Here is a 26,294-nt window from a genome sequence, read left to right on the forward strand (position 1 = left end):
AGGGGAGGAAGGAACTTCCCTCACAAGGTTAAAAATACTGAATATTGGGTCAGCATCCTTAATCCATCAGCATCCTCAGGGGTCCTGCAGGAGCAGGGAGTGATGAGTAGACGCTGTTCTAGACCTTAGTACCCTTTTTAAGTTGGAAAGCCCTTTGTTGCTTTAGGAATGGGCTGGGACAATTTGCTGAAGGAATTAAAATTAAAACAACCCCGAAATTTGGTACATTTTCCTGGTGTGACCAGGAACACCCTGCCAGCCTGGGGGCTGCCATGTCTGTGTCCTTATTCTGCACAACAAAACCACATGTCATTACCGTTTGGCTGTTCATTTGCTGATTTATTTAGGATAATTTTGTTTGGGATCATTTTCTGTGATATTCCTGGTAAATCACATCTTGGCTTCAGTTGATGATTCATTCCTAAGCCTAGCCTGGGCTTCTCCCCATACCCATGGACTCAACCTGCTGCAGACACCAAGTTTATAAAGAAACTCTGTTCTATCCTCTTTAAATTTTCCATGGAAATCCATAGATCACTTCGATGTGACTGTAGGAAGCAGGGGACTCACTTTTGCTGGGAAACTAATTGCTCTGGCAGGACATTAGCGGCAAGTTAGGTCTGTGGGGATGGACTTAGTGATGCTTGTCTGCTCTAATATCAAGGACACTCCTCTATTTTATAATTATCCTCCATTTATCATCCATTAGGAAGCAGTCCCGTGCTGAAACACTGCAGAGAGCATCCTCTTTTAAGCAGAGATTTTGCTAAAAGCCTTTCCATGCGGATTAATGAGTCGAGCAATTGTTATGTAAATCGTTAATTAAATTGCCTTCAGCACAGATTGTGCTACTTCGGAGTTGTCCGGGTATTTTGCTGTTGACTCGTGACTTAATTTTGGAGGAATGCTGCCAGAAAATGAAAATGTCTCCTGGAATGTGGAGTGCCACTAAAAGCACCACTTGGTGTCTTTAAAAAAAGCTTTAAACCAGCCTAATTTGCAGGATTTGTGGCTGTGTTGTTGTCCTGCCAAGTCCACGTCCTGCCGGAACAAGGGTGGGAGGTTCTGCTGAGTTCTCAGTGTAAGTGCAGTGGCTGAGGAAGCCAAGGTTGGAGTTTAGGAGGGACAAGGTCTTATCCCGAGGTTTTATTGTGTAAATAACCAGTGCTGGTGCCTGTGGTGTCCCTGCTCGTGGTGGAGATGTCGTTGCTGGGTTCCTCTGGACAGAGCTGGAACAGGGTCGTTTCCAGTCACCTCCTAATGGAAGGTGAAAATGCCCTTTTCTAGTGGCTGTTTCCTAAAACAGGCTGGTATTTTCTCCTGGAAGTTCAATCCCCGCCTTCATCGATGTTGTGCGTGGTTTTAAATGGTTTTACTGTTCAACAGCTCCAAATTCACTTTGTCCATGGAGCATTAACTTGTCCCTGAGGACAATTGAAAAAAAAATTTCGATTTTCTTGTCCAATTGCACTTCTCTGGCTTTTAGTGCAGTTGTGTGGGAGTCTCCTGTGTTGCAATAAAGATTTAAAATATGTAAACAATATAATAAATAACAATATTGACATTTAAATATGTCAATAATATAAATAAATATCTTAAATAAGGATTTTCCACTCTAATAATAACTATGGCTGTAATGATGCTCTGGATCAAGATGATCTGGGATGAAGAATTTCATTGATATGGTTGGGAGGCTTTAAATGCTCTAAAACAGAAAGCTGATGCTATAAAATAACTTCATTCTCTGTATTCTGTATTTATGATCTATTTTCTGTATTATCAGTGACTACAAGTGGCTTTTCAATGATTTACATAACCCTGTTTAATCCAGACTTTCCTAATTATTTGTGCAAAATTTTTTGCCCATTTGCTTGTGTGATAAATACAGGAAATTTACAGGAAATGATCAAAATAAATGATCTGCATTCAGCTGCTTAATTAATTCCAACTGCAGCTACAATTTTTATTTGTATTCTTTTAATAGACTTTTTGTAGAACTTTATAGAATTTTTATTTATATTGACTTACTCTTGGATTAACTTGTTGAAAGTCTCTAATGACTTGTAGAAAGTCTCGATTTAAGTGTTAGTAAAATATTCTGAGGTTTAAAATAACACGATATTGTGTGATACACGATAAACTAAATTTTGATTCACAGATGGGTAATTTTTATAGGCAGCAATGGGTAAAATATTAAATATAGGCTACGAAGGCAGAGAGAAGAATAAATAATCCATGGGAGGCCTATAGTGAGCCAAAGCAGAAGGAATTTGGCATTAATGGTCTATATATTCATTTAAAGAGCATTTCTGTTCCCTAAATATTGGTGCAGGACAGCTTTGGTTGGGTCTGGAATGTCACTGGATTTTTCTGAAAATGTCAGTGACTGATATCAAGGGAAAATGAAACAGTTGAGGCACGTGAACCTCCAAGAGGTATAAAATACCCTGGATTTCAAATTCTCCCAATTTTGAAATAACTTCTTGGTAGTTCAAATAAAGTTACTGAAAAAGATATTTAAAGCTTTGCCTTTCCCACACAGGATTTAATGCACTCATCATTTACATGAAGTTATCTGAATTCTATTCAAAAACTGAATTTTCCTCTTTAGTTAAGGGACTGAATGTGGAATAAACTGCCTGTAAATGTGGAACAGATTTCATCCCGTCGTTATTTCCCATCCTTTTTGTGTGTGAGTTGTCCCACACTGACCAGCTCTCACCATACTGTTGGAATGGGGTGACTCACCTCTTTCCTTAGAGATTAAACCTGGGAAACAAGGATGTATCTCCAGAAAATATTAGCCAACAATGTTATATTTCCAGTGCCAGGTTGGAAATGTTGCTGATAAAGGACCTGGAGATCACTCAGTGATATTTACGGAGCGCTGGCTTGGCCACCTGGCCCTGATCTGGTGTTAATTTGTGTGTTTGATCCAACAGGATTGTTTCTCCGTGGAAGGGGAGGACCTGAAGCACGACTTTGAGCGGCTGCAGCTCGCCATGGAGATGGTGGGGTTTCTGCCCAAGACACGCAGACAGTGAGTTTATTTTCCATATTAATGGCTTGGAGATTATCCTGGTGAACGTCACCTCCGTTGGCAGGACATTGTCCAGAGAGGATGTGGCTGCCCCATCCCTGGAGATGTCCCAGGCCAGGCTGGATGGGCTTGGAGCAACGTGGGCTAGTGGAAGGTGTCCCTGCCCATGGCAGGATGGAGCCAGATGAGTTTGAGGTCCCTTCCAACCCAAACCATTCCGTGATTCCATGATCATTGCTGTGCTTAAGGATTCTCTTCATGCAAATGGAGCGTTGGCAGAAGCTGTCATCTTGAAGTATTTCTCAAGTGTTCATGAATAATCACGCCTTACTCTGCATGTCATGAATCCAGAGCCTGGTTTAATCAGAAATCCTCATTTTCCCTCATCAAACTTAACCCTTCGCATGCAATTCTGGGTCTGTAGGCTCATTTCCAGCTGGCCTTTTTCACTAATTCACTGGACGTGCTGGTTTGAAAACTGGACTTTAGCCGGGTTGCAACACCACTGACACCATGGAATTAGAGGGTTCATAAAGGGTCATCTCCAACCAAAATCACAAAATAATCCCTCCTGAGTTGATTCTTGGCTTGAAAGGCTTGAGTAGGTTGGGAAGAACTTGATGTAAAAAATTGCCTCAAAGGCATTTTCACCCAACTGAGAATTTTCAGAAGCTCATCCTTTATCCCTCACTTGTAACAAATCAATTACGAAATTAAAACCGCTTTTTCTCTATCTTTCCCACACACATGGACAAACCCAAGGATCCAAACTTGTGTGAGTGTGTTCTGTGTCAGAGGCTGCTTTATCAGGTTTCAGGATGAGGTTTGTCTAAAGCCTGTTGAGGGGTTTAATTGCCCGAGCAAAGCAATCAGGAAGTGTCAGGACTGAGCAGAGTCGGGTGATGCAGTAGATTCACACTTCTAATTTACTGTGCAATGATTTTTCTTGGCACACAAGTTGCTCCTGGTGAATTTTGCTTGTCAAAAATAAAGTGGAGTCTTCACTACGCGAGCAGATTTATTTTGCTTGGCGTTGTACAAGTGCAGCACAAATAAGGAACCACCTTCAGCTGAGATACAGGAAGGATGTTTTAAATACTACTATACTTTTAACATTGATTTCTTTATAGCAAAACATGGAGTTTCACCTTTGTGGAAACAGAGAAGAGAAATTTTTGTAATTGCATCCTGAAATTCACAACAAGGAGTCAGTATCCCTGTTTTGGAGATAAGGGAGGACTTGGAGAGGTGAAGGTGTGTTGTCCAGACAAGCTGGTGGCATAGCTAGGAGTCACATTTGGGTTTATTCATTTTTAGCTCCCAAGGGAGTATAGAAATAAGGACAAACAGGGTTTATAGCTGAAGTCAACCATGGCTCAGGAGCTGGGCTGGATGAACCTTGTGGGTCCCTTCCAACTCAGGATATTCTCTGAGTGTCTGATCCTATTTTTTTTGGAGGCGAGAAAACTTAAAAATGACCAAATTCCCTCCAAAACAGAAAAATTGGTTGGATAAATTTACTTGAAGCATAACATATTTTCTTTGTCTCAGTTGCTTATATATTATCAAAGCATTTATGCTGTTTTGTACAGTCTTTTGTATGGTTCCTGGCTGGGACTGGATCCAAAATGGTGACAGAAACGTGTGCCAGGGACTAAGAGGGATCACCTGCATGGCCGAGCCCACTCTCCCCCTTAATTTAGACAACTGCATGATAAATATTTAATCTGGATATCAAGATTACTGGATTTCTATTTTTCTTACAACATGGGCTGTCATTTTGTAACCGTGGGCTTGATGTGTTCAAGAATTTTCAAGGAAACCGTACAGATGTAAGTTTGGTGCTTGACTAAGTGAAAATCTTTTTGACATGATGCAAAGTGGGTGCTTTGGATTGAAAATTAGAGGGATGGGCCGAAGAGGGAGAAGGCCCTTGGGAGTGAAATTTGCTTCTTCGTTCACTTTATGGAAAACCAGCCGAGTGAAAATGAATTCTCTCCATTTAGGATTTTCTCTCTGCTGTCAGCAATCCTGCACCTGGGGAACATCCGGTACAAAAAGAAGACCTACCGGGATGACTCCATCGATATCTGCAACCCTGAAATACTTCCTGTCGTGTCAGAGCTGCTGGAGGTAAGGCTCTGCTTTCCCTCCTGAAGCTTTCACACCAAACAAGCCACCTCTGGTTTAGGACACAAAACACACACAATTTATTTGCAGTTTCACCAAAGAGAAAGTTCTTGTGTGTTTCCATTCCTATGGGCTGTTCGTGTTTGCCAGGGAAAAGGTACAGGAACTTTTTTAATGAGGTTTTTCATGTAGGTTTTTGACCCAGCTCTTCAGCTGCAAGGTTTCATTGACTGAAAATCCTCTTTCTGGGATTAAATGTGAAAGGTTGCAGAACAGGGCTAGATGCAAAGCAACCCTGCTGCCCAACAGGGCAGTGTCTTCAACTGCCAGCCTTCAGCTCCCTCGCCCTCACCTGGTGCTCCTCAAGTCTGTTCCAAAGTCTGTCTGAGGAACTCAAGCAGTTGTAGAACCACAGCCCCATGTTGTGGTTCCGTAGGAAGCTGTAGGAGGTGCTGAGCTCCCTCACCGTGTTTTTTGTCTCTTACTACCTGTCAGCATCCACAGGGGTTGGGTTTGAGATGCTGGAGGCCCATCTCATCCCTCTAGTCCCTGTTTATGGGCCTGTTGTGGATTTCTTTGGTGCATCTGTTGGTTATCTGCTGTTTAGGACCTGACACCTTGGTCTCCGTGAGCCACCGCTGTGCTGGTGTCCCTTGGGAAGGGTTTGTAGGTGTCAGCCTGGCTGGCCCAGGCCGTGTCCAGCTCCGTACATCAGTGCAAAAGCAGTGAGTAAGTTCTTAGGAGATCTGCTCTGTCAGCCCAAGCAGGTTATGAAGATGTGGCACTACTTTTCTTGAGAAAACTCTTGAATGAGCCAACTTGTCCTGCTGGCCTTCAGCCTTGAAGAGCTGAGCTCAAACACCTCCCATGGATTGAGGTGGCCAGAAGCTCCCCTTGCTGTCTCACTTCACTTGAAATGTTCTAAACCTCTTGCAACTGAAATGTTTTTCTTGTAGCTGGTTATAGCAACAATTATCTTTACCTTTTGTGCTCCCTGGATGGTCTGGAAGGTGAATTTGTGCTGATTTTGCAGTAGAATCAGAAGGTGACTTGTCCTTTTGTGTACATGTGGTGCTCTTCCCATTCATTCCATTAAATAACAGTTGTGTTATCTCCCTACCTAAAGAACTTGGAAATTGGCTCTCAGGGACTTCCAGAGCACTTCATTAATGCTTTGAGTTTAGGGAGGGGAAAGCTTCTGTAAAATACAGTCTGAGCAGCTGGATGCTCTTTGCATCTTGGCCTTGGAGATTGCAGAAATAAACAGAAGGAAAATATGAGTTGGGAGGAGAATGTTGTTGATTTTACCCTGTTCAGTGTGGCCAAGTCAGTTAAGTAATTGTTTTTTAAAAAAGTTTTGAGTAAGAGAGCGACTTAGAGATCTGAAAAGGTTCCAGGCTTTGGGTCTTTGCCTTTGCAAACAAACCCTTCTGCAACATCTGCACGTGGGGAGGTCGCGGGGTGGTTTTTACACGTGATTATGTGAAATGAGGCATTGGCTGAGCTGTGTCAATCCAACAGTGCCTCAATGCTGTGGGCTGCAACAGCACCCCCAGGCAGTGTCAACATAGATGTAAAAATAAATACTTCTTTTTCACCATTTGGAAAAAAAAACCCCAAACCACTGATCTGGTGTAGATCTGATGTAGCTGAGCAAAGTGATAGATTTCTGTTCATCTTGGTAATTCTTTTGCAAGTTAAATGGCCATCTAGAAATAAAATGCTTGCTAGTTAGATCAGGACAATGCATGCTGCAGTGAGGTGGGATCTGATGAAGTACATCACTGGGTTTGGGTAAGTGGTGGTGTTTGTCCCTTCAGTTGCATTTCGGTGATAATTGATCCTGGAACTGGAAACGTTTGCTGCCTCCAGGTGTAAACCTTTCAACAGACCCACTGAAATCAGCTGAAAAAAGCCAATGATTTCATTTTCAGACTTGATTTCCCTTTCTGAAATGCCACATTTCTCTTTGCAGACCTCAACAGATGCTGCTGCTTATTCAGGTTTGACTCAAAGGGAGAACCAAAGGGTTCAAACATCATTACAAAGAGCAGCCACCACTCTTTATTCATTAGTTGGCTACTTACAACTCTCCACATTGAGTGTAATGAATTCTTCTCAGCCAGAGACCTAAAATACTCGTTAAAACATTTAACTTTTTTTTTTTGTGGTCACTGAACACTTTTGCTTTTCCCATTGTTTCTAAAATTATGAATTGGCTTGAAAAAGTTGATAATCCCCTCTCCAGATCTTGGCATTGGACACTAATAGCTGAAAAATCATGTCAGAATAAAAGTAATATGAGTTGACAAGGAGTTGAACTTCCTTTCCTGTGGTCACCAACTGCTTGGTGGGACCATCCTGAGCACAGCAAATGGATGGAAGAAACTGTGTTGTTCTGATACTTCCTTATCTTGGGGAAACTGCTGGTTCCCCAAGAAATCAACATTTGATTTTTATACTCAAATGACTCATTGGATTTGTTCAGTCAAGGATTTGACATGGAGAAGAGAAGGAAAAAATCCAGCTGGAGCTAGGTTGGCAATCTCTGAGAGCAGCCACGAGGGGATGCAGAGGTGCTCCGGCATGGCTCCGGTGGGGATGTAGCCTCCAAGGGCAGGAGGGGAACCATCAGCCTGGCTGAAATTAAAAACTTAGGCAAAACTAAGGTCTTCTCCCACAGCAAAGGGAAATCTGGTCCAAGTTCTTGTGAGCTGGTTGGTTTGTGTTGGAAGCTCTAAGGACAACTGGGGGAATTTGCCTGCTGCACCAGTTATGCAACACCCTGCTCAACTATCCTCCCTCTGTGTAGTGAGATCTGTGTCCCTATCAAATGAAGCTAAAACAGGGATTTTTGAAGGAATCTGGGAGGAGATGATGATCTGTGATGGATTTGCTTTTTCTTAGATACCAGCAACCCCGTCCAATATGGTTTTGCTTTATTAAACCATCCAGAGCAGCATTTGTTGAAACAGCAAACTGCAATATAGAATTTTGGCCAGACTCTGCAGATCATTGTTTCATTTACAGTAAAACCCTGATTCCATTTTTTTTTCAGGAATAGACATAGCGTGTGGATTATGTGATGCTTTTGGCAGGTTTTTCAGGGCCTTTGTTTAAACTCTGCTGAAATGCTGTGCCGGGGAGTGATGTCAAGGCTGCCTGATGGATCAAGCAGACGTGGAGTCCTGTGCAAGCGCTGCAAATATCCCAGGGCCTGGGCAGAAATCATAGAGGGTTGTGTAAAACTGGGTGAAACCTTTGTGTTTCTGGGGGAAAAGATTGGAAAAGCTCATTTGTGGGCTTATTAACAAAAATAATATATTAGAGATTATCTAGTTAACCTTAAAAGAGACTTTTTGTTTTCCATTGGAAGAGCAGAAACATTTTAATTGTGTGTGCTTACTAATATGGGAAATTATTTCCATGGATGGAGCATTGAGAAAGGAGATAAATTCTGGCTTTGCTCAGTGGAGCAGTTTTCTATTCAGTTTTTAGGTCTAGGTAACCAGCCTCAACGCAAATAAAGGTAAATACAAGTTATCAAGTGCCCTAAAGTAGTTTTGCCAGATCTCCCAGTGCACATTTGTGTTTGGAACTAAAGTTGGCCTCTGCAAGAGATTTATGTTCTCAAGTTCTTCTTCCACTAAAGAACGGCCTTCAGCTTCCCAGAGGGATCCCACAGGCGCTGGGGCTCCTCCTGTGATAAATGTCTTGCAAATTAACTGGGGAGGGGGTGAGGATTATGAAGCAGACAGTGCTCGCTTCCAGCTTTTTCTTCTGGATCTGTTTTCCGGATGATGTTTGGTAGAATTACAGAATAATTGGGGTTGGAAGTGACCTCCGAAGTTCATCTGGTCCAACACTGTCCCCTGCAATGAGCAGGGACATCTTCATCGGATGCAAAGTTTTGAGCCAGAACTAGAGTCAGAAAACTTCAGAGAATGACAGAATATGCTGAGTTGGAAGGGATCCACAAGTACCATTGAGTGCAACTCCAGGCCCTTCACAGACACAGGCTCTGCACAGACACCCCAACAATCCCACCCTGTCCCTGGGAGCGTTGTCCAAACGCTCCTGGAGCTCTGGCAGCCTCGGGGGCTGTGCCCATTCCCTGGGGAGCCTGGGCAGTGCCCAGCACCCTCTAGGGGAAGAACCTTTTCCCAATATCCAGCCTAAACCTCCCTGACACAGCTCCAGCCATTCCCTCACATCCTTTCTAACTCTCTGGTTATTTGAAGGAAAGTCTGAGGAAAAGGTTCAGCTCTTTTCCAAGAAGAGCTGATAGAAATCTGAACTTACTTTCTGTTACTCCACACGAGGCATCTTTAGAGCGAGCACTCAGCGCTGTAATCCCTTTCTCAAATATGGGAGGAGAGACAAAACCTGATGTTTTCTTGCTCTCCAGTTGGAAATGTTCATTTTCCTTCAGCTGCTCTAACATAATACCCAGCATTCCTGGAGGAGCAGTCTCTGCCTGCCTTGGCTCCAGCCCAGCCCTTGCCGGCTCCCTGCTCCCGCCATGCTCCGCTGACGTTCCCAGCCGTGGCACTGCCGGTCACCCTTCACTGGCTCCTGGAGCCCTCTCTGGGCCCACTTGTGGCAATGAAGTCTTAAATCTGCGTTTTGTCCCTGTAATTAAGATCTAAACTCCTGCAGGCCATGTTTAGGAGGGAGAGCAGGCCATGCCCTTTAGCACCAGGAAGGAAAAATCTGTGAAATGTGACCTAAGAGCGAAACTCCCAGGGCACAAAGTAAAGGAGTTAGTGGTGTTCTCCTCTTTGCTACTCTGCCCCAAGGGGTGTCCCTGTTTTAGTGTTTCACGCTTACTGGAGGAGGAAGTGTAGGATGTGGGGAAGCTGTAAGTATCTCCATGTCCTTAGTCATCGGCATGTGCTGAGTTTATCTTTAGAAAGCTCCAGTGGCTCCTCCCTGGCAGCAGGAGTCAGCTACCTCCACGCTGTGACCTTGAGTGAAAATTAGGATGATTTGGCTGCACCCGTGGAGTTCATCAGAGGCGATGAAGGAATCAAGATCAAGCTCCACTGGGTGGTAATTGCAGGCAGAGGCCTGGGGAGATGCAGGGATTGCATTCCCATCCTTGCCAAGAGTGTTTTTGTGCAAGAAGATGCTTTGATGGGATCTCCCCGGGTCAGGAGATGAAGGATGCACATCCACAGGTTCCCTCCATCCAGAGAGCACGGGGAGAAGGAACCAGAGTGACCATGAGATGGGGATGGTGAGGGGTGGCATGGCTAGTTGTTTAAATTGCTTAAAACCCCTGTGTTTGCTGACAAATCTGGGACTTGGAAGCATTTATGTTGTTGAGGAATACTTCTTTGGACTGTTTTGATTAGGAACCATCTGACAGCCCTCTGCCTTGTTGCCTTGGATAATTAAGAAAAGCCGGCGTGCCGGCTGCGGGTTTGCAGCACCCCTGAAGTGGGATAATGGATGGTGTGAAATTCACTCTTTTTCCAAGTCGTGCAGTGGAGGGAGAGCAGCCGATGGTCCTGCCGTCGAGAGCTGCTGGAAAATTACAAAAATCACATCTTTTGGTGAATGTAGAGGAATAGAAACCAAATGTGAAATCTTGCTGTGGATCTCTGGATGAACCAGGACATTCTTTTTTTCCCTGCTTGATTTTGGAAGGTAAAATCGGATTGTAGGAACTGGGGGCTCCTGAGTGGTGCGGAGCACAAAAGAAATGAACCTTGAAGTGCCATTTCCAATGACAGAGACCTTGCTGACATCATATACAGGTGACTTGATGGGTTCTGATTTCCACAGCAACAAGTTCTTGTTGCAGGAAGAATCAGTTACATAAAAACGCCCTGGATTTTGTCAGGGAGACTCCCACGATAGTAGCTTTGGCAGAAGGAGATTTTTGTATAGAAGGGCATCATTATTGCAATGGTTTGTGAGATTTCTGACCTTCCACTGTCTTGTTTGCATTTCCTCTTCATACTAATTCCTGGATTAAACCATTAAGTCAAAGTGCATACAATCATAGAATTGTTTTGGTTGGAAAAGACCTCTAAGATCATTGACTCCAATTGTAAGACCACCACATTTCCCATTTTCCATATCAAATCATAAATGGTTTCCCTGTGATAAAAATATGGCCTGGGATGGCTTCAGGAATGTGGATTTCGGTCTCCATCAGAGATGTCCAGAGGAGGTCTGGTGTCTGCATGGAGTCCTTTGGGTGGGATAAGCAGTTTGTAGGGACTTCAGTGCAGCATCTCTGTATCAATCCACATCCATTAATTCCGGGCTCCACGATTTTCACCCAGACTCATGGTGTCTTTTTTGAGTTGGAAATTTAGTGAAGATCAGTCAATGACTCAAAGTCTTTAGGTCTGTCTGACGTATTCTGGGAGAGAGGACACCTTCTGAATTCCTCCAGGGCACCTCAAAGCAAAAGGGTCTTGAAACTGATTGCAAAAGTGGCTTTTTCCCAACAGTTGCAGGTACCACTTAATTTGTCAGCACCGTTTTCCTCTTTGCTGAAGTGTCTGTGTTTGCACAACTGATTTTTGTTCTGCAAACCTGTGAGGGCTGATTGGAGACTGTCACCCTGCCAGGAGCTGGGGCTTTAGGGAGTAAACATCAAGTGCCAATAGCAAAGTAAATATCAGGTGCTTTTCCAAGGGTTTCTTCCTCCTTCTGACTCCTCCCCACCCTGAAAAGCACCAAAAAAAACCTCCTTCACTTGGATGGCTCTGAAACTGATGATACTGCTTGGCTTATTCTGGAGTAATTTGTATGATTTCATCTTGACAACACTAGAAAGTTGACTTATTTTGCCAAGAAAAAGTGTGGGAGGGAGGAGCACCACCGGGAATAAGGAAACCAATGGGAAATTGCTGCAACTGGGATGCCTGAATGCAGAAAATCAGGTTCCTTTGAACACCCTGGTGTTGGGTTTCTGATGCTGGATTTATGTGCTGAGTTGGCTCCTCCCAATGGCATGTTTTTACCCATTGCACTTAACTCTGCAAGGGCTGGCAAAAGTGGTTTAATTATTTCTTTTTAATTAAATTTTGAAATTTGAATGTGTTTACACCGAATTTTAGGGTTTTTTTAAGTTTAAATGTTAGCGGTTTTTTAAACTGGATTTAAAATTAAAAAAGATTCCTAGAATAATCATTAACATCAGTACTTTTGTTTTAGGTGAAAGAAGAGATGCTGTTTGAGGCCCTGGTGACCAGAAAGACAGTGACAGTGGGAGAGAAGCTGATCTTACCATACAAATTGGCAGAGGTCAGTACATGATGTTTGTTATTAAAAGGCAGCTCTTGCAATGGTTTTCAATACTTTGAGATGCACACTCAGAGTTTCTTTCAGTTTTTATTTATTAAGTCAAAATAACAGAGGAGAAGCTAATGGGTGTCCTAATCTAGGAAATGATTGACTTTTCTTTTATGCCATTCCTGGAAGGCAGGTTTGTGCTTTATTCTGATGGTTTGTAAGGGCTTTCATTGCTTGTGGCTGTGTGAGAGCTGTCCAAAGCAGAGCTGTGCATTGCTGTGTGTGTGTGTGTGCTCCAGGTGTTTGTCTCCAGATGTCATTCCTTGAGCTGGAGCACCGATTCATCCACAGCAGAGTGCTGACCCAAGACTCCAGGAGATTTTTACTGCCTTCTGGAGTGCCTGTGTTAGTGGTGGTTCTTGTACAGCAGGAGCTGCAGATCTCCAGAGGAGATTCCCACTAGCTTTTCCTCAGACCCCTCACAACCTGGGCCCTTGTGTGATGCTTTGGAGCACCCACAGCTCCATTAGCTGCCCTCAGACTCCAGTGTAGTTATATGGGATCTAAATGTGATTTTCAGGAATTCTGAATTCTGTTCTGTGTCTGGTAAAGAGAAAACTTTTTTTTCCTCTTACATTATTCAAAACACATAAGTTCTGTTCTGCTGAACTACTTGTTTTGGCTGTTTCTGCCTGTAATCTTCTTGTATCCCCCAGATTAGGAACACTGAGCATCCCACCGCGCTTGGTCCCTCCATTTCCTCTTGTTGTAGGGTTGTGTGAGAATTTACAGCACCTTGAGTAGCGTCTCAAGAGCAGCCTGTTGTGTCACAAATAAGTAAACACATTGTGTTGTCACTGGGGTCAGCTGGAGATATTGTGACTCCTTTTTCCAAGAGGGAAAAAAAAGTATCTTTTCTCCCACTCTGAGGGTGTGTTTAAACTCAGAAACTGTTACTGAGCTTTCATCTTTAGAAGTGAAGTGTTGTGTTTGTGCAAAAGAGGAATGTCCCCTAACAAAGGGCACACAAGGGCTCTCACTGGGTCTTTGTGATGGACATTTAATCAATGTGGTGTTTCTACTTTCTTCCTGTATTTTGGGCACAGACTTAAAAAAAATGGCTAGGAAAGTTCAGAACTGAGCTAAAAGCACTCTTCTGCTGGAGGGTCCTTAGAATCATGGTATCACAGAGTGGTCTGGTTTGGAAGGGACCCTAAAGATGATCTTGTTCCAGGCTCCTGCCGTGGGCAGGGACACCTGCCAGTGGACCAGGCTGCTCCAAGCCCCGTCCAACCTGGCCTGGAACACTGCAAGGGACGGGGCAGCCGCAGCTTCTCTGGGCACCCTGTGCCAGGGCCTGCCCACCCTCCCCAGGAATAATTTCTTCCTAATATCCCATCTAATCCTACTCTCTGTCAGTCTGAAGCCATTCCCTCTTGTCCAAAGTCCCTCCAGGCCCTTGTCCCCAGTCCCTCTCCAGCTCCCTTGGAGCCCTTTCAGGCCCTGGAGCCTTCTCCAGGCTGAACAATCCCAGTTCTCTCAGCCTTTCCTCACACAAGAGCTGCTCCATTCCTCTGGTCACCCTCGTGCCTTCTCTGGGCTCTCTCCAGCAGCTCCACGTCCTCCCTGTGCTGGCCCCAGGGCTGGGGCAGCTCTGCGGGTGGGATCTCACCTGAGCACAGGGGCACAGGGGCAGAATCCCCTCCCTTGGCCTGCTGCCCAACACCTGTAGTGTACTGACACAGCTGGGGACAGTCTTACCTTGATGCTCTTTCTGTTGAGCTGGAAGAAACCTCTTTAAACCTAGAGTGGCTCAGCATGAGTTCCTCAAGTGCTTTCCAAAATGTTTTTGGTGATATGGCTGCTCCCAAATCTCAGGTGTCTCCTTAGAAAGGTTTGTGACCAGTATCAGTAGAAGAAAGGAACGATCGGGATGTGGTGGCAGTGGGGGAACACAGAGGAGCACAAGGCTCCTTTGGGAATGGTTGATGTGATCTCTGTGACAAAATCGTTTTGGAAGAAGCTGTGAATTGTGTTAAGATGAGCACCTCCCAATGAGCTTTTTGTTCACCTCCTTACATCATCAGCATCCTGACCACCAAATTTTATCCAGCAGTGACCTCACTCTGGGAGCAGGTTCACTGCTCACAGAGCAGAATTTGAGATGCTCCAACTGGAACCTCCCCGTGGTAAGAGGCCTTCTCCTGGTCTTCCTCTGGCTCAGGGAGCAGGAGGAGTGACTTAAATTCAGATCTGTCTGAATCAGGAAGGAAGAATGGGATTCATTTGACATTTTGGGACTTCACAAAGGCTATTGATGTCTGATAATCCGCACTCATGACTCACTGGACTCCTGGGAACCCACAGGCTGGTTATTCCTGTGTATTTAACAAAGGAGCATTATAGTTGGCTCCAATGGATGGAGCCGTTGAGGGTTTCAGGATTTGCAGACATGGCTCTCCCACCACGACCTCTGTAGCTCACAGGCAGCTGCCTTTCCTGATGGATACAGCAGCTACTTTATTCTTCAGATGCCTGAGGGGTTTTTCACAGGTTGGTACGCTGAAAGTTTCAGTGGAATTTGTGTGGAAAAGACTCTGCTCTAATGGCTCTCAAAAAAAGGATTGGATAATGTCATTTTGGCATGTCCTTGCTTCTTTACACCATCAAGAAGAGCAGGTCAGATCTACCAATCTTCAGGTTGCAAGAGAGGTGGTAGATGCCACATCTCTCGAAATGTCCAAGGCCAGGGTGGATGGGGCTTGGAGCAGCCTGGTCTAGTGGAAGGTGTCCCTGCCCACGGCAGGGGGTGGATTGAGATGAGCTTTAAGGTCCCTTCCAGCCCAAACCAGTCTGGGATTCCACATAAAAAGCTTTGAGATCTTAAGTTCGGGATGGGTTTTGAGCTTTGATGAGGTTCCCTGGGGCATCTGCTCCGTTCTGCAGTGTTCCATTTTCCATGCTCGGCACAGGGGCTGATATTTGCCAATCCTTTTCATCAGTGCTGGAGGATGTGGAGATGACAACTCCACGCAGAAATGCTTTTCATGGAAAGCGAGTGTGATCATTCCGTGATCCCAGCCTGGCTCCCGAGAGATCTATGCCCTCAGGGTCCTGCTGTGACAGCTGTCATCCCCCTTAACAGTCTCGAATGGGCAGAGTTGGCCTGAAGGGATCCTTGCCTTTAGTGTTCTGGAGGCATCGGGGCTGAGGTTGGAGGCTGATTGTCCAAGCCAAGCCTTTTCTCCTCCCCTTCCCGAGCTGCAGTCCCGAAGCTCACGGAGAGGCCGCCTTTGTTGGATTTGCAGTGATGTCACATTCCTGGCTGGCTGTGCGCTCCTGCCTTCTTGTTGTGTGCTGATTGGAAACACAGTCCTGTGGTTTGGGGCTTTTTTTTTTAGAAACAGTGGTTTGAACGCTTGGCAGCTTGCTTGAAGCATTCTCCTTCAGTTGTGAATTGATACCAGGCTGACTCTTTCTGATTCTGTTCATCCTTGCAGTAATTTGGGTAAACTACATCTTTTATTCTGGCATGTTTTGGGTAAAAGGTGCTGCAAAGTGGGGACAACTCGTGGATGGACATCATGGAATCACAGACGGGTTTGAGTTAGGAGGGACCATAAAGCTCATCCCATTCCACCCCCTGCCATGGGCAGTGACACCCTCCACTAGCCCAGGGTGCTCCAAGCCCTGTCCAGTCTGGCCTTGGACACTTCCAGGGATCCAGGGGCAGCCACAGCTGCTCTGGGCACCCTGTGCCAGGGCCTGCCCACCCTCACAGGGAACAATTCCTTCCCAAGATCCCATCCATCCCTTCCCTCTGGCAGTGGGAAGCCATTCCCTGGGTCCTGTCCCTCCATCCTTTGTCCCCAGTCCCTCTGCAGCTCTCCTGGAGCCCCTTCAGGCCCTGCAAGGGGCTCTGAGCTCTCCCCAGAGCCTCCTCTTCTCCCAGCAGCTAGAAGCCTGCAGTGTTGAAGGAGAAGTTGCAACTGGCAACCACCTCCTCTCTGTTTGTTCATATCGTACTTCCTCTCTTAGGACTTCTCTTGGTGGCTTTGCCCCAGGAGCTGAGCTGGGTGTTTCCCTCAGGAATAATGTGCCATTTTAAAGTTAGGCAGAAATACTGACTTCGTCAACTCTGTGATTCTTTTAATAAAGTTAAGACTTTTTGATTCTTGCCCACAAATAATTATTCTGCTGGATGATGTTGAAGGATCCAAGGACTGGATTCCAGTGCCTAAAGGGGGCCTACAAGAAGGCTCCAGAGTGACTTTTTACAAGGGCCTGGAGTAACAGGACATGGGGAAATGGCTTCCCACTGCCAGAGGGCAGGGTTAGATGGGATCCTGGGGAGGAATTCCTCCCTCTGAGGGTGGGGAGGCCCTGGCACAGGGTGCCCAGAGCAGCTGTGGCTGCCCCTGGATCCCTGGCAGTGTCCAAGGCCAGGTTGGATGGGGCTTGGAGCAGCCTGGGACAGTGGAAGGTGTCCCTGCCCATGGCAGGGGGTTGCATGGGATGGGCTTTAAGATCCCTCCCAACTCAAGCCAGTCTGTGGGTCTTTGATCTAAATCAGGTTAAATGTAACGCTGAAGTCCAGTGAGGAGGTAGGATTCCAGCAATTACAGTCGGTGCCTCCTGTGCGCCGCTGGTGCCATCGTCTTCAGCTGAGCAAATTCTTCCCAGAACAGAGGAGATTTCGTTTTACTTTATTTTACCCAGGAGCGTTCAAGGTGTGTGGCAGCAGCACCTGCTCGAGCAGGGCCATAGGAGCAAATAAATAGTTGTGAACCAAACTCCAGGGTGGGATCCATTGATTCTTGGTGTGTAATCAGTGCCCGTCCTTGGGATGTTACAGGGATTATGGGATGAGCATGTGGTTCTTCAGGAAGACCCTACAAAGCATAATGTGCCATCAGCTCTTCTCATCAAGCAGTACCTCATGGTTTATTGAGAAGAGCTTGTGTCTGAGCATGCTATTACCATTCGAGTACATCCCTGTGTCACTGGAGCTGCAGCTCTTTCTGAAATTAAGGACAGGGCAATCCAGGAGAGATCTGGTTTTGCGGGGAAAAATCAACACTGCTTTGTTCTGCCTCTCGTGGCTGTGGCACCGATGGCAAACATGGGCTTGATCTGAGACCCTGCAGGGGAGCTGCCATCCTCCCTGGCTGCACCTCCGACGCCTCTGGAAATCAACCACACCACATCCATAAATAATGCTTATATTCATCTCTGGCAGCTGCCTCTTATCTCCTGAGCCACACTGGCTCATCTGCCACGGAGCTGCCTCCTGGAACCATCCATTTTTCCTTTTATAGCACTGGATGGTGTTTTAATGCAGTGTTTGAAACGACTGCGCAGTTCGGGCGAGCGCAAAGGTTTGGAAGCTTTAGGCCATAGATAAACTTAGGAAAAAAGCTGCACCGACATGAAAGGCTGCACTTGTGTGCTGAGGTCTTGGGCTGTTGTGCAAAACAGCTGCCAAAGACTTTATCAGGAGCGAGATGGTGCATTAATGGAGCCAGCAGCACTTCATGGGTTTCCAGAGAAATCACAGTGCAGTGTTTGGTAACAGCGAGCTGGAGAATTCCACTTCGTTTAGCAATGGGAAGGACCCTTGGAAAAGGCTATGGGAGCAACAGAGCCATCCGTGGTGGTAGGGGTGATTGGACTATTTTGATTCAGATCTGTCTTGAACATTGGGCATCTCTGTAGCCACAGCCATCTTCTCCTTGAGAAGGTAAAATACAGTAGGCACGTAGCTGAAACAGGGAAAAATGGGGTTTTAGTGGCAGCAAAGTAGCATGCTGTGGGTTGCTGTTGTCTTCCCCAAAGTGCCCCTCAACTCCAGACTCTGGGGTATTTTTTCATATATTATTATGTGCATTTTTGCCGTTAACACTGAGGTAGGAAAGTTTCACAAGCCACAGTTCAGGTATTTAAAAGAAAAAATCCAGATGCGCTAAATATCAAGTGACCTAACTGGTGTTTGGTAGGAAACATGCGGGAGCAGAGCACTTCAGTCACATCTTTGGGGAGAGCTTGAGGGCTGTTAAAAATCTTTCTCTGTTTGTAATCTGAGTATCATCTTAATCCATGTGAGGAATTGCCCTGCTGGGCCACATCTGTCTTCCTGCTTCTATCTAAATAATCCAAGGAATTCAGGTTTTGTCCGTCTCTGCTCACTGCAGGGCTCCAAGGCCATTAGAGTGTGCCTTGACTCATCCACTCATTTACCTCGCTCAAATCCATCTTGGCTGGTGGTTCCATCCCCTTTCCATCGTGCTGGAGATGAGCCTGTGGCCAAGCTCCCCAGCCATCCCTGCCCGGTTTCCATCCCATCTGTTCTGTTTGTCAGGCTGGTGTCCAGCACCTGCTTGTCTGTTTTTCACCAGTCTCTGCATTTTTTTCCCTGTTCTTTATCCAATGAGGAAGAACTCATTATCAAAGTAAATACATCTGTTAGTGACCTTTTCCTTTACATTACTCCAGGAAAAAAAATGTCCATGCTGTTTTCAATTCATTTAACTTGGCTGGTATTTCTTAAGCAAGTGACTTTGCTAATAGACATCATTTTAATAGATCTTTATAATTTTAAGCCATTTGTGATCAAGGACATTTTACCCTAAGGGTTAGAAAGCGAATTAATTCACACTTCTGGGAGAAATCTGATGTGAAACTGTGCAGCAGAAGGGAAATAAAAGCTGTGATACAAGTTCTTGGGCAACAACTGAGCTGATTCTTGCCTTTCTTTAGTTCTGGAGAGCTGTTGGGAGCTGGTTGTTTGAAGTGATGAGTATCACTATAAACATGCCCTGTATTTAACTGACTGTGTGTTCAGAATTGTAAGTGGGAAAAGGGTGTCTGAAAACTCAGAGGAACTGAAAGGGACTGGGTTGTCCCTCCAGCAAGGCAGTGCAAGCAGGTGTTGGGGGGCAGATGTTGGGCCAGCAGCCCCGAACTGCCCCCATAACCTGGGCAGCAGGGGAGGGGGGGATTCTGCCCCTCTGCTTTGCTCTCATGAGGCCCCACCTGCAGAGCTGCCCCAGCCCTGGGGCCAACAGCAGAAGGACCTGGAGCTGCTGGAGAGAGCCCAGAGGAAGCCACGGAGATGCTCTGAGGACTGGAGCCCCTCTGCTCTGGAGCCAGGCTGGGAGAGCTGGGGGTGCTCACCTGGAGAGGAGAAGGCTCCAGGGAGAGCTCAGAGCCCCTGGCAGGGCCTAAAGGGGCTCCAGGAGAGCTGCAGAGGGACTGGGGACAAAGGATGGAGGGACAGGACCCAGGGAATGGCTTCCCACTGCCAGAGGGCAGGGATGGATGGGATATTGGGAAGAAATTCCTGGCTGTGAGGGTGGGCAGGCCCTGGCACAGGGTGCCCAGAGCAGCTGGGGCTGCCCCTGGATCCCTGGCAGTGCCCAAGGCCAGGCTGGATGGGGCTTGGAGCAGCCTGGGACAGTGGAAGGTGTCCCTGCCCATGGCAGGGGGTGGCACTGAATGACCTTGAAGGTCCCTTCGAGCTCAAACCTGCCTGGCATTCCATGATCATGTCCTTGTTCAATGGCCAGATGCCCTTCAGCAGCCAGGTGCTCCGTGCTGTTGTTACGTGGCCATGGAAGGTCACCATGGAACTGTCCTGGGACTGTGTCCAGAGCACCCAAATTACAACTAAATCTGTGAAATGCTTTTTATTCTGCATAAACAGGTGCAGCTGTAAGTCCATGTGAAGTCAGCTCATGATTAGTCAGAAAAGCAGTGATGCAATTCAGGTCAGATTTACAAACCAAAATATTCAGTCTCCTGACAATCTGAGATGTGCAGGGTTAGGCAGGGGGTGACAATCATTGAACCTTGTGCTTTGGGTGACAACAAAGCAGGACAGGGAAGTCCAGGTCTTCTGGCAGCATTTGCTGAGGACTCCACAGCTTTGCTTTCTTTGTCCTTTCATCCTCTCATGTTTGTTGTCCCTGGGTCTGTGCTGGCTCAGCAGAGCCAGAGAGACTTCTTGGAGTGGGAGCAGAGTTGGATTTGTGTCCTTTGGGAGAAGGGGAGAGGAGAGAACCTTTGCCCAGGAGTGGTGGAGCAGGCACATCTTTCTCTTCTGGTGCCACAAAACCATTAGATGTTATTTTTCCATGTCACCAAGTGTCACTTTGCCTGGACCTTCTTTACCTGGGATGAATTTTTGCTGAGGAATACAAGACACTTGGAATGACTATCACAGGAGGGTTATTTGGGATGATAAACTCTGCTGTGTTAGGGACTTTAAATCGGGGAGAACATTTCATTTTCAGCACAAACACCTAATTTTCAGCCCAGTAACAGTTAATTGGCAGAGACACAAGGTAGAGAAGCCTTGTGGAGTGAACTGTAATGAGAGGAAAAAAGTATTTCATTACAGCAAGGAACCAAGTGATGGTTCATTCTCTATATCCTTGTGGTGGGACTGGCTGATGCCTTTTCCAGCCCATTATAAAGGAGAAGGAATGGAGTTCCAGGGCCAAATGGCAGAACATTACCTAAGATGTTAAAAAAAAACCAACAAAGGAAAGATCATAACTGCAATTAATCACGAGCTTGAAAATATTCAAGGAGAAAAAGTGGGACGGAGACAAAATAATTAATAGCATGAAGAAATGAAAATTTCCTGAGGTATGAGGACAGGGACACTTAATGGAATAGAAAGCAGCAGAACTGCTGGAAGCACCTACTTATCCCAAAGCCCATTAGCTGAGGAGACTCGTTGTCACCAGGGTTATTAACGTGAGGAGCTCAGCAGGAGCCCTTTGAAGAGCTGCTACGTTGATGAGTGAATTCAGAATCCACAGAAAAATATTAATGGAATAAAACTGAAACCCCACAAAGCTTTTAAGAGCCAAGCAAGTGTCTCTGCTTCAGGACATGAGGGCAACCTGGGAGGGTAGAACTTCAAAAGAAACTGATTTGTGGGATGAGGTTTCTCACGTTTCCCTTGGAATTGCGAGGAGCATCTGTGCCTGGTGACAGAGTAGGGGTTAGGTAAGCAGTGGTTTTATCAGACTGGTGAATTCCTTCATGGGCTGCAGCATCCTTCCTTTTCTGCAAAGACTGAGTTCATCAGCACTGGGGGTTTTTAACCTGTTTTCATGATGTTTCTGTGTTATGGTGTGATTCTGTCCCTCCCGTCCTCACAGAGGGGTGGGGAGGGGATGGTCTGGGATCTGGCTGAACAGTTTGTGTCTGTGAGGATCTTCCCAACCTGCTGAACTTCGTAGAATCCCAGAACAGTTTGAGTTGGAAGGGACCTGAAAGATCATCTTTAAAGGCATGTTTTTGGGGGGTCCTGGGCAGGGCCAGGAGTTGGACCTTGATATCCTTGCGGGTCTCTTCCAACTCAGGATATTCTGTGATTCTCCATTCTCATCCCACCCCCTGGGCAGGGACACCTTCCACTATCCCAGGCTGCTCCAGGTCGCCTTCATCCTGGCCTTGGACACTGCCAGGGATGGGGCAGCCCCATCCTCATGTGCAAAAGCTGCTGCAGTCACTTTTCTGCTCTGTGCCACCATGGAAATTCCTGTGTGTTAAATGTGTTCCTTCTGTTTATTTGGCACTGATGTCTGGAAAAACAAGGAAGACATTGGGATCCCAAGATTCCTGAACAAAGTCTAAAATCAGGACTTCAGGAAGGGAAATGCTGACTTTCCATGGATTGCTCTGCCTATAGCCCACTGCAGCTGCCCTTTCTGTCATCAAAACCATTCTCAGCTCTTTAAAGGATTCTTTAAATTACATCTGGTTACTCAAAAGATGCTTTAATTTCACAGAGTTCTTTTAGTTACTTAAATTATGTGAAAAGTTTTCAAGGATTGCAAACAAACCATTCCTGGGTTAGTAAGTGAGCTTTTCCCACACAGGATGTCATTTTGGTACAGTTGCTTGGAATATGGGATTTCCATGTGTAAACCCAATCTGAATAAATTCAGGTTGATTTTTTTCCTCAGCCCAGGGCTGTTGGTCAGTGGCTGAAGGAGGAGGAGGTGTAGAAGCTCTGTGGCTGGACAAGGTCTTTGCATCTACAGCGGTAACAGCTGAGGTGTGATGAGAAATAACTTCTCTTTGGGGAACCGTGCCCAAAAAAATGGTAAAAATAACCTGGAATGTTGATGATGGTGCACTGGCAGAACGAGTTTGCTATACTTGCCCTTGGGAAGGACCAGTTGAAAGGCAGGATTTGGATTTTAAAGGCTTGAGGGCTGGTTTTGGTGATGGATCAGACTCCTTGGGGAGGATCCTGGTATGTTGTGCCTGTAAATGCTGAGCAAATTTCCCTAAATGTGGCCTCCTCACATCAGGTCACACAACTTCTTCTCATGCCACTAAGTAATTTGTTAATAGGTTTTTGCACTGGTTTCACCATGAAAACACAGGTGGAGTGGGAGTTCATGAAAGTGAGTGGAAAGCTCAGTTCATGCTGTTGGCAGAACAGACTCTGAATGCACCAAGGCAGAGGAAAACACATTTTGTCATCACTGGACCCTTCAACCTTTGCTGCCTGGTGGCTCTGTTCTCCTGTAGCTCCGCAGTGGGCTCAGGATGGGTCTGTGAGCACCTTTCCCTAAGGGATGTTCCACATGTCTCATTTCATCGTCTCCTCCACAGAAGCGAGAACTGCAGCCTTGTTTTCTGGAAGGGTTTAATTTCAGGAAGAGAGGTTTTTTTTCTTTCTTTTCAGTTTTGATTTGTTACAGATGACATTTTCTAACCACACCACCCAAATCCAAAGGCTCTGAGTGAAATCTGTTTAGGAAGATGATGCTCGCAACCGCCTGACTCTGCAGTCGGGACTTGGAGAAAATCTCTGACAAGATTTGCGTTGGTTTCCTTTGCTCCTGGCTGTACTCGGGGCTGTTTCTGAAAAGCGTAACCACAGCGTGTTCCAGTCATCAGCTGCAAAGTGACAGCATCAGAGACAGGACTTGAAATCATCTCTAAAAATAAACAGCAGGCAGGCTCTGGCCTGGGATGGGGATGGGAATGGGAATGGGAATGATGGGTCTCCCATCTTTCTTTTCCCAGACCTGCCTGCCTCCAGTGGGGACACAGCACTGGGTCTTCAGCACACCCACAAAAGATGTTCTTATTGTTCTTATTTGAAGTTTTCCACTTCATTTTGCATGTTTGCATCCATCTAATGACAGCAAGGATGAGTAAGGAGAGGGCAGTTGCAGGAGCACTGGTACCTCCCACGTTACTTCTCAGGAACCACATTAGCACACAAATGACACGAACAGTGGGAATGTATGTGAGATAGTGTGAGGATCACGGAATCACAGGGTGGTGTGGGTTGAAAGGGACCTTAAGGATCATCTCATTTCACCTCCTGCCATGGGCAGGGACACCTCCCACTGTGCCAGGCTGCTCCAAGCCCCGTCCAACCTGGCCTTGGACACTGCCAGGGATCCAGGGGCAGCCACAGCTGCTCTGGGCACCCTGTGCCAGGGCCTCCCCACCCTCCCAGGGAACAATTTCTTCCCAATATCCCATCCAGCCCTGCCCTCTGGCAGTGGGAAGCCATTCCCTGTGTCCTGTCCCTCCATGCCTTGTCCCCAGTCCCTCTCCAGCTCTCCTGGAGCCCCTTCAGGCCCTGCAAGGGGCTCTGAGCTCTCCCTGGAGCCTTCTCCTCTCCAGCTGAGCACCCCCAGCTCTCCCAGCCTGGCTCCAGAGCAGAGGGGCTCCAGCCCTTGGAGCATCTCCGTGGCCTCCTCTGGGCTCTCTCCAGCAGCTCCAGGTCCTTCTGCTGTTGGCCCCAGGGCTGGGGCAGCTCTGCAGGTGGGGGCTCACCTGAGTGGGGCAGAGGGGCAGAATCCCCCTCCCTGCTGCCCACGCTGGGGGATCAGCCCAGGCCACGGGGGAGTTCGGGGCTCCCAGAGCACATGGACGGCTCACACTGAGCTTTTCATGACCCAGAACTGATCTACCACCACGTTCAGCCCATTGAGTGGGTCCCAAGTCACCCACGTGTGTGTGGGGAGTTGGGATCTCCCGCTGTTCCACTCACTTCCCAGTTGTGCCCCAACGTGTCTGGTTTCCATCCGCATCCGTGTCCTGCGGCTGGGATGGATCGAGCAGCCTTTGGGGTTCCCCCTTGGCTCACGGGACATGGGCTGAGACAAGCAGGATTAGGAGTTTTTCTAAAACAGAGGCTTAACACCCAGAGGAAAGTACTCTTGCAGGATATCAGACTCAAGCTTAATCCCTGACTTGGCATCCAGGAGTGTTATATCATGCTCAGGCTGGAGAAGTATGATGTCATTTTCCACACTCGTATTTTATCTGAACATCTTATTAAAATCCTGTCATTCTCCCGTGTGCTTTCCCTAAGAGAGCTCGGATTGTCAGTGCACCACACTGGCTTCAGCCTGCAAGAAAGGTTTTAAAATTATTTTTATGTACAATTAAGGAGGAGGAAAAATATCTTTCAAGGCATCATTGAAAGAAAAGGAGTGAAAAATGCATTTTTTCATTTTTGATTACAACAAAAAAGAGGAAAGGTTGGCTTAAAAGCAGTATGAACATTCCTGTAAAGGCTTATTTTTATGCTTTAATTCTATAAATGTACCTGCAAAGTAAATGCTTTAAAAAACAACAAAGCACTGAAGCCTTGCACTATCACAGGCTCCCACCCTCCTGGCTGGCTGCCACATGCTGGCAGAAACCTTGATCTATCACCCTGGAGCTGGGAGGCAGCGGGGTGTCCTGCCAGTGGATTTTATCCGAGCGATGCAAGTGTCAATGACGTTCTCCAGAACTTATGGGTGGATTTTCCAATGAGAGAAAATAGCCTGGAGTGTCATTACCATACAATGCTGCGTCGTGCCCCAACGTAACGCTCAAACACAAAGGCACTTCAGGGTTTTGTCCCTAAATCAGGTGTAGAGTTCTCATGTTCAGAGGGAGGGTTTAGGTATTAGTTTCAAATTTTATGTGACACCTTTTTTCTAATTCTTCTTGTGCTCTCACTCCTCTTGTTCCAGTTTCCCAGTACCTTCCATGACCACCTTGGGCCAATTGGTACCTTCCCAACCACCTTCCTGGGACAAAGGTCCTTCTCCAGCCTGCCAGTCTGTATTAGTCAGAGGCATTTTAAGGGGATTTCCAAACCCCACTAACGCCCTTCCCAAAAATCCCAATGGGACAAGTCAATTCAACAAGTTTATCCAGAGAGAGAGTTTTCCAATGTCAACATACCATCAGGTTGATAAGGAAGTCCTTCAAAGCTAATTGCTTACTTGCAATTCTAGGAAATTATAAACTACTAGTAATTCATTATTTTTAAAAAAATATATTAAAAAAAAAATTACAAATATTTTAATATCACAATGTTTTCATCCTGGGTTAGTGTGTTCATCCTGGCCATGAATGAGTAGGACACATGGCATGGGAAGGGATTCTGCCCCTCTACTCTGCCCTCATGAGACCCCACCTGCAGAGCTGCCTTCAGCCATGGGATCCAACATCAGAAGGATGTGGAGCTGCTGGAGAGAATCCAGAGGAGGTCATGGAGATGCTCCAAGGGCTGGAGCCCCTCTGCTCTGGAGCCAGGCTGGGAGAGCTGGGGGTGCTCAGCTGGAGAGGAGAAGGCTCCAGGGAGAGCTCAGAGCCCCTTGCAGGGCCTAAAGGGGCTCCAGGAGAGCTGGAGAGGGACTGGGGACAAGGGATGGAGGGACAGGACCCAGGGAATGGCTTCCCACTGCCAGAGGGCAGGGATGGATGGGATATTGGGAAGGAATTCCTGGCTGTGAGGCTGGAGAGGCCCTGGCACAGGGTGCCCAGAGCAGCTGTGGCTGCCCCTGGATCCCTGGCAGTGCCCAAGGCCAGGTTGGACGGGGCT

General features: G+C 46.5%; 1 protein-coding gene across 12 annotated transcripts in view; it reads left to right on the plus strand.

The window, feature by feature from the left end:
* The window catches only part of MYO9A (myosin IXA), a 176,072-nt gene that overhangs the window by 71,777 nt on the left and 78,001 nt on the right, over window positions 1-26,294 (plus strand). For all 12 annotated transcript variants that reach the window (XM_048317888.1, XM_048317887.1, XM_048317894.1 and 9 more), the window contains 3 exons: window positions 2,943-3,040; window positions 5,047-5,173; window positions 12,347-12,436. In XM_048317888.1, the coding sequence (XP_048173845.1) occupies window positions 2,943-3,040; window positions 5,047-5,173; window positions 12,347-12,436 (315 nt within the window). The remainder of the gene's footprint in view (window positions 1-2,942; window positions 3,041-5,046; window positions 5,174-12,346; window positions 12,437-26,294) is intronic.

This window comes from Corvus hawaiiensis, chromosome 13, assembly GCF_020740725.1.
Source record: "Corvus hawaiiensis isolate bCorHaw1 chromosome 13, bCorHaw1.pri.cur, whole genome shotgun sequence".
Taxonomy (NCBI): domain Eukaryota; kingdom Metazoa; phylum Chordata; class Aves; order Passeriformes; family Corvidae; genus Corvus; species Corvus hawaiiensis.